Source organism: Myotis davidii, unplaced genomic scaffold (genome assembly GCF_000327345.1).
Source record: "Myotis davidii unplaced genomic scaffold, ASM32734v1 scaffold292, whole genome shotgun sequence".
Lineage (NCBI taxonomy): Eukaryota > Metazoa > Chordata > Mammalia > Chiroptera > Vespertilionidae > Myotis > Myotis davidii.
The window spans coordinates 207,474-216,314 of record NW_006285042.1 but is presented as its reverse complement, the minus strand read 5'-3'; the positions used below and the strand labels follow the sequence as shown (position 1 = coordinate 216,314).

The 8,841-nt window shown below is 37.1% G+C and overlaps 1 protein-coding gene across 4 annotated transcripts in view; it reads right to left on the bottom strand.

Moving 5' to 3' along the window:
• The window catches only part of CCDC58 (coiled-coil domain containing 58), a 23,707-nt gene that overhangs the window by 9,242 nt on the left and 5,624 nt on the right, over positions 1-8,841 (bottom strand). For all 4 annotated transcript variants that reach the window (XM_006755327.2, XM_006755328.2, XM_015558487.1 and 1 more), the window contains exon 2: positions 1,252-1,377. In XM_006755327.2, coding sequence (XP_006755390.1) covers positions 1,252-1,377 — 126 coding nt within the window. The remainder of the gene's footprint in view (positions 1-1,251; positions 1,378-8,841) is intronic.

The following is an 8,841-nucleotide window of genomic DNA, read 5'->3' as shown; positions in this document are numbered from 1 at the left end:
TCTGGTGCCGTGTCACATATAGAAATTTTTTGATATTTGCAACCATAGTAAAACAAAGATTTATATTTTTTATATTTATTTTATATATTTAAATGCCATTTAACAAAGAAAAATCAACCAAAAAAATGAGTTCGCGTGTCACCTCTGACACGTGTGTCATAGGTTCGCCATCACTGCTCTAAATTAATAAAAACACTGGAAACAATTAAATAGGTTACAAAGATTATATGGGTAGTGGGGCGGGGTCACTAAAGTGGTCATAATTTTTAGTTCTTTAGACAGCTACCCAAAGAAGCGAAGTGAACAGTCAAACAACCTCACAATAAATTAGGACCAGGACGATGCTCCCTACCTCCAAAACTGGGTTCTACTCATCAATGCCCACAACCCTGTGATTTTCTCAAACCACTACTATAATGTGCTTTCATATAAAAGCAGAACAAAAATAGCAGCAGTTAACCGCTTAAATTTAACTGATATGAATAAGCTCATCCAAACTGATTTTTTTTCATAACTGAGAAATGGACTTTAGGTTTTAAGAAATACCTTCTTTATGAGACAATGAATCCAAATAATAATCTTGCAGTAGAGCCTAAAAAAGCAAATGCCATTTGAACTTTAGCTTCTATGTTAAAGAAAAGATATAAGTAAACTATAAAAAATACTTAGCTACATCATTATTCCCTTCCGCTTTTAGAAAGAGAAAAATAAAGGGCATCTTAAAGAGTCAATGAAAATACATACTTGAGAGACCAAAGTCTCAGGAAAAGACATTTATCTGTGACTTTCCTTCTCTCTCAACCACCAAATGCTTCTATCCCCTTCCTAACGAGTAAGGGAAGAAAGAAGACATAGAAGGTGTGACGGGTTTTACCAGCTGTCTGGCTTCTCAGGACTGAGCCCTTCTCTTGTTTCACTATTTTACTTGACTGTTTCCACTCTCTCCTTCATTCCTTTGTATATAAGATTCTCTTAAGTTAAAGGCTTCCCAAGAAGGAGCCAAAAACAACCACTCCCATTCCTTAGAACCATCTCTTCACAGTCTCTTCACAGACTATGCCTACAATCACACATTTCTTCAGTTTGTAGAAACTAGGACAAAATGTATACACACCTTCAGGTATGAGCAAGAAGAAAACATAATGTCATTATTTTATCCAGTTTAATTATAACATTTATCAAATGAGTTCTTATTTTGCCTGCAAAGAAACGCATAGAAGCACAAAAGAAAAACTCAAAAGATACACTTACAGACTCATAAAGTTGTTTACAGGTTTGGCTGGCATCAATTTTCCCTGCAAAGGAAGCTGTTGGAACCGTAGTGTTTAATTCATGTACTATTCTGTCATCAATCGTCCTCATCACCTTGAGTAATTCCTATATATTTTTAAAATAAAAGAAAAATAACCTGAATGGAAAGTTAAGTGAGTTTTTAAAAAAGAAGCATTTAAACCAAAACATAAACCTCTTGATTTTACAACCCTGTATGTTAGGAGTGGAGAAACCACGCCAAATATAGTGCAAATACAGGAAAACTTTCGTTACAAGAATTATATGATAGTAATTCTAATAATGGGTACCAGCTCTGTTTCCTTGGCTCCAATGTGATCATCTTAAGGGTAAAGATTGTTTAATTCATTTGTAAGCCCACAGTACTTAACAAATAGTGTGTGCTCTTTGCATCTCCAGGGTACAGACAATAAAGTGTTCTACTGAGCTGGATTCCCACAGTCTCCAAATCAATCCAGCATAACTGCTTATTCCATTCCCTCTCTATCACTCTAAAATGTGATGCTAGGTAGAAAACTTTTGGAAAGATAACACAAGAAACTATTGGTAGTGGTTAACTTGCTGAAACTAATCTATTCCCATTTAGGCTTTTTGTTGTTAAGTTTTTGTTGTTTTTTTACCATGTGGTATAATTTTTGTGACAAAAATAAGTAAAACAAAATATGCTGCTAGAGAAGGAATCACATCTCTTCATGGCTCTCTTGTTTACAGAACAAGCAAGAATCAGTTTTACCTTTCTTAGGAACTCTAGCCTCACACTGCCCAAAGACCTCCTCCCCGAGAAAGGCTCCAACTCTCAAACCAACCAAAAGAAAAATGATAACAGGCAAGAGGACTTGGATTTTGGTGAGTAAGCCTTCGTAGCATAGTCCCTTCTCCCAACATTTTGACTAGCATACATTTGTCAGAGAAATTGGGAGTTAGCTACACCCTGTCTCCAAATAATATAAACACTAGAAAAGGTGTAGTATACCTTTCTCTTTAAATTATTTCTTAAACCTGCCCCCTTCCCCCCCACCCCTAACCAAACAAACATGATCTCTGCAAAATCATCAAGAAAACAGGAGCATACAATTCTAGGAAGAGATTTATTACTGACAACATCCAAGTTCACATTCTATATTAATGTGTATGAAAATCAGGGAAGTCTCTTCTATTTGCTAGATGGGATGCTGCCTGATTCATTAATCATTCAATAACACCAATTAGATCTTCTATTTCCCTCAGCATAACATTCTATTTCTTTCCTTTGCCAATAGATAGAAACCAACTCCTTTATTTTTCTTTATCCATTTGTTAAATATTTTTACTAGCATTAAAGCATTACAAATTCAAATTAGAAAAAAATTTTAAAGTTAAAATCACTCAGTTAACCATTATCAGTATTTTAACATGTCCCTTCACTTTTTTCCTATAAATATCTATTAATATTTTTATAAAACTGAGATACTATGTAACAGTTTAAAGTCCAACTTCATGACATTATACCATGAGCATTTTGCCCTTGTTATTAATAATTATTTTATCCTGTGCAGGTAGCACAACTTTTCTGACCAATTCCCCATTAGTGAGCATTTAGGTTGTTCCCAATTATAATAACCACTTAGACCACTAATCTTTCATTAGTAATTTAACAATCTTTTCTAGTTTCAATCTAGAAATAAAACTGCTTTTAGAAGGCTCATAATATTGACTAATAAAACACAGGCCAACACCAGGTCTAAAAACAACTTCACTATCTTATCTCCTCTTCTTGCATGTTTCTATTTTTGTCAATAGCATCATCATTCTCTGCACACTGGAATTCTTAGGGGTTAATCTCAACATATTCATTAAGCAACTTTAAATAATGCGTTATGTACAGTACAGGATGTATCATGTCAGTAAATGGCAAATTCCAAACAAATGATGGTTAGCACTATTTAGAGAGTCAAAAAGTAGGTAAGTAGCAGAGAGGGACCTACCTTGTTAACTTGATCTCCTATAACTTGACTATTAAAAAAAAAGAGCCTCTTTTAAAATCAAACCGATCTTCTGAGCCAACATTTAAGTTATATCCTGTAGATAAAGCTTTCCTTGACTGAGAGGCCTCAATAATCTTCTAAAAACATATGTAATTAGAGACAGTACCACAGAGTTCACTCATTTATTAACTCACTGTTCATTAAAAAATATTCACTAATGTCTAATTTATGTCAGACATCATTCTAAACACCAGGACTATCGTGGTAAATAAAACAAAAAAACTTCTTGTGTTTATGGAGAAAAATTCTCGGAGATAGGCAAGATAATTTCAATAAAGTAGTCCCCCATTATTCCCTGGAGATATATTCCAAGACCCCCAGTGGATGCCTTAAATCACGAACAGTACTAAACCCTATATATACTGTGTTTTCCCTTATACATGCATACCTTTTCACTTAAAGAAAGCCATTTATGGCTTCTTCTTGACATATCTGAATTGCCAGCATCACTCCTCTTATGCTCTGGGCCATTATTAATGAATACAAGCACTGCAATATCAAGATAGTAGATCTGATAACCAAGACAACTACTAAATGACTAACGAACAGGGAGCAAAGAGATGATTCACTGATTCATGTCCTGGGTGGAATGGAGCAGGACAGCACGCTACTCAGAAAGTTGTGTAATTTAAAACTTACGAATTGTTTCTTTTTGGAATTTTCCATGTAATATTTTCAGACTGTGGTTGACCTTCACTTAAAGAAAGCCATTTATGGCTTCTTGACATATCTGAATTGCCAGCATCACTACTCTTATGCTCGGGGCCATTATTAATGAATACAAGCACTGCAATATCAAGATAGTAGATCTGATAACCAAGACAACTACTAAATGACTAATGAACAGGGAGCAAAGAGATGATTCACTGATTCATGTCCTGGGTGGAATGGAGCAGGACAGCACGATACTCAGAAAGTTGTGTAATTTAAAACTTACGAATTGTTTCTTTTTGGAATTTTCCATGTAATATTTTCAGACTGTGGTTGACCACAGGATGAAACCACAGATAAGGGGTTTCAGAAAACAAACTAAGGTAACAGGGATGAAGAGTGACTGGGTAGGGTGGAAGGGTCTACCTTAGATAGGGAGATCAAGGCCACTGTAAGGATGAAGCATTTGAGCTGAGACCTAAATATGAATGAGCCAATTATAAGAGCATCTGGGGGAATAATAAAAATAATGAGATAAGAACAAACTTTGGGGTGTTTGAAGAACTAAAAGAACGTTAAGTGAGCTAGGAATGAGTAAGGGAGAAAGTCATATAAGGTAAGGTCAGAGCAGAATAAAATGAAGGACAAGAGACCATGGAAACAATAAAGGATTCTGTTCTAAAGGTAACAAAATTTTAGGCAAGGGGATGATATAAACAACTAATTTTTTAAAAGATAACTTTGGCTGCTATGTAGAGAATGCACTAGAGAGAGGAATGGAAACAGGTGACCATTTAGCATACTATGGTAGTCTAGGCAAGATAAAGGTAGTTTGATAAAGTGGTAGCAGTAGACTTAGGAAGAGGAAGCTGGATTCAGGGTTTATTTTGATAATAAAGCTGATAGAACTTACTGCTGAATTGGTAGGGGTAGTGGGTGAGAAAAGAAAATGGGATAACTTTTAAGTTTGAGGCCTGAGCAACTGAATGGATGTTGTAACATTAATTGACAATGAGGAAGAGGCTGAGGGAAGAAAAGATTTAGGAGTGGGCAGATCAGTAGTTCTATTGTGACTCACAGGGTATTTGATGGTATTTAGGATTATTATTAATTGTATTACTTGTATTATGTTATACTTGTATTATGTTTAAAACTGTAACCTTTTAGCCTGGCCAGTGTGGCCCAGTAGTTGAGCAGTGATCTTTGAACCAGGAGGTCATGGTTCGATTCCCAGTCAGGGTACATGCCTGTGTTGTGGGCTTGATTGCCAGTGTGGGACATGCAGGAGGCAGCCAATCAGTGATTCTCTCTCATCATTGGTTTCTCTCTCCCTCTCTGAAATTAATAAAAATATATGTAGAAAAATAAACTATACATATAAAAGGCTAATATGCAAATGTCCCCTTGGGAGTTCAACCAGGAGTTCGATCGCTCACTATGACGTGTGCTGACCACCAGGGGGCAGTGTGGAGTGAAGGAAGGTCCCAGCCGGCAGCTGGAAGACCCCGATCACTGGCCAGGCCTAGGGACCTTACGCATGCACAAATTTCGTGTACCAGGCGTCTAGTAATAAAACTTGTAACCTTTTAGAGCTACAGACTGAAATATTTATAGAAAAATATCTATTTGGGATTTGTTTTAAAATAATCTGGTTAGGATGGGGGAGTGGTAGGAGTATAAATGAAACAAGAGTGACCATGAATTGTTGAAGCTAAGGAATCGGTACATGGAACTTTATGATGCTCTTTCTCCTGTTGTGTATGTTGAAATTTTTTAGAATAAAAAGTTTTTAAGTTCTGTTTTGGATGCCTTTTTGATATCTGAGTAGAAAGTTAAATATACCATTCTGACACTGAGTAGGACTAGAGTTACAGTAACAAATTGATGTATTTAAAGCTGTGGGATCAAAAGAGATCACTGAGAGACCATAGCAGTGAAGGGGACCAATGGACAAGAAGGAACTCCAGCATCTAAAACTACACGAGGAAGACTATTATGTCACAGAAGTCAGATGAAAAGAGGCTCCAAGAATGGTCAACTGTGTTGAACTTTACTAAGAAAGATATGAACAGAAATTAACTTTTAGATTCAGCAGGGTGGAAATCATGGGTAACCCGGACAGTCATTTAAATAAAGTATTTAACGGACTCAAAAGTTAATACGGCTTAAGTACAGATAGTAAGAGAAAACATGGTGTAAATGAGGACAAACCATTATAGGTCATATGATAGGATCTTAGTCTTTTTCTGGGAGCAATGGAGAACCAATGAAGTATTTAGGTACAGCGGGACTACATGATCAGACTTATGTTCTGAAATGATTGTTTAAAGTATTAAATGACTAATGGGCAGGTGGCACAGGGATAATTCATTGTGTGTAGCTAGGGCTCCACATTAAAGTGTTTGGATCAGTGGATAGAGCATCAGCCTGCGGACTGAAGGGTCACGGGGTCTATTCTGGTCAAGGGCATGTACCTAGGTTGCAGGCTCAATCCCCAGCCTCAGTCAGGGCGTGTGCAGGAGGCAACTAATTGATACCTCTCACATCAATGTTTCTCTTCCCCCGCTTCCACTCTCTCTAAAAATAATGGAAAAAATATTCTCAGGTGAGGATTAACACACAAAAAAAAGTGTAGAAAATGGAATGCAGAAGAATAAGAGTAGATGTAGAGAGACTAGTTAGGAGACTGATACAGCAATCAGGGTGGAAGATTACCTAACTTGATACTGCCTAGGGTTTTGATTTACCTGGAACTTTAACCAATTTTGAATTTGATGGTAGCTATACAGTCAAATTTCCTCCAATAAAACTATTTGGACAGACTGTTAAATTATTTATACAGCAGTGGGAATTCATCTGCATTACTAGGTGATGAATGAATCAATCAATAGAACCTACAAATGTGGATTATCAACTATAACAATTCTTCTCTGTGTGCTAGAAAATTATCAATATTTGACCTAGAAGAAATAAAAGATAAAAAAAAAAGACAAAAAAAATATTTGACCTAGAGTTTGGTTTTCATATGGTACAGACTAGCCACATGAGGTTCCTTTAATTAAAATTAAATAAAATTTAAAATTTAGTTCCTCAGTTGCACTGGCCATAAATGAAGTGCTCAAGAGCCACATGCTGCTAGTGCAGCGATGGCGAACCTATGACACGGGTACTCATTTTTTTGGTTGATTTTTCTTTGTTACATGGCATTTAAATATATAAAATAAATATCAAAAATATAAGTCTTTGTTTTACTATGGTTGCAAATATCAAAAAATTTCTATATGTGACACAGCACCAGAGTTAGTTAGGGTTTTTCAAAATGCTGACACACTGAGCTCAAAAGGTTCTTCATCACTGGTTTAGAGACTGTCATATTTTCTTAAATTCAGCACTATCCATAAGATCTTTCTGTGATGGTGGAATTTGTGCTGTCCAATATAAGTAGCCACTAGCACAGTGATGGTGAACCTTTTGAGCTCGGCGTGTCAGCATTTTGAAAAACCCTAACTTAAAATCAACAAAAAAATAAGTTCGTTTGTCACCTCTGACACGCGTGTCATAGGTTCGCCATCACTGCTCTAAACTAATACTGTACTTGTTCAGGGATTGCTGAGTACTATAAGCTATTCTTAAATGTCACAGAAAAGATACTAGAAAAGCTAAAAGATAAGGGAAATTTTCCCCAAAATTCTAAAGGGAGAAGGAAAAGAACTATAAACCCACTAGGCACACATTTCGTTATAGTGGAAAAAATGCTAGAGCTCTCAAGACAACTAGAGGTTTAGAGCAGTGATTTTCAACTCTTTCCATCTCATGGTACAAATAAACTAATTCTGAGGCACACCAAAAAATAGATATTATGCCTATGTGACAAAAAAACAAAAACAAAAAAATGCACAAACAGGTATAATTTTGATTCATTCACACCAAACAACTATTATTGTGTTAGCTGTTGTCATTTTTTTATTTGATAACCTAAGGGAAAAGAGGTCAGTGCCCCTGACTAGTCAGGTATTGCATGTTTTAAAAATTCTTCCAGCATACCGGTTGTAAACTGTTGGTCTAGAACAGCCGTGGGCAAACTACGGCCCGCGGGCCAGATGGCCCGTTTGAAATGAATAAAACTAAAAAAAGAAAAAAGACCGTACCCTTTTATGTAATGATGTTTACTTTGAATTTATATTAGTTCACACAAACACTCCATCCATGCTTTTGTTCTGGCCCTCCGGTCCAGTTTAAGAACCCATTGTGGCCCTGGAGTCAAACAGTTTGCCCACCGCTGGTCTAGAAGAAAGCCTGGGCGGCCCTCACAGACTAACAGCAATGGAAGATTAATGTAGGTACAAAAGTACTGCCATTAAATGTGTCTCATTCATAAAGAATTACTACCTACCTGATGCCTAGCCCTAATCACATACCCTCTCTCACAAATTCAACCAAGAAAATGTCCTTGGTAGCTTATCTATACTAATAGAGGAATATGCAAATTGGCCGGGATGCTGGCACATAACAACTAATCAGGATGGGGTGGGGCCAAGGCGAAGAGCTCTCAGCAGGCCTGTGCCGGGGGTCTGAAGGGCACAGAGAGAAAGGGAGAGCAGGCAGTTAGGGGGATCAGGCCAGCAGGGAGGAGCAGTTAGGCAGTGAGGGGGATCAGGCAGGCAGGCAGGCAAGTGAGTGGTTAGGAGCCTGGGGTTCCAGATTGCGAGACGGATTCCGGATTGAAGAAGGTACAGGCCGGGCTGAGGGATCCCCCACTCCATGCACGAATTTCATGCACCAGGCCTTTAGTATACAATAAACTGCAACTGAAATTCACAGAAATACACACACTTCAGTGGTTCTCCATAAGCTACATCTTTGTGTAGAAATTGGA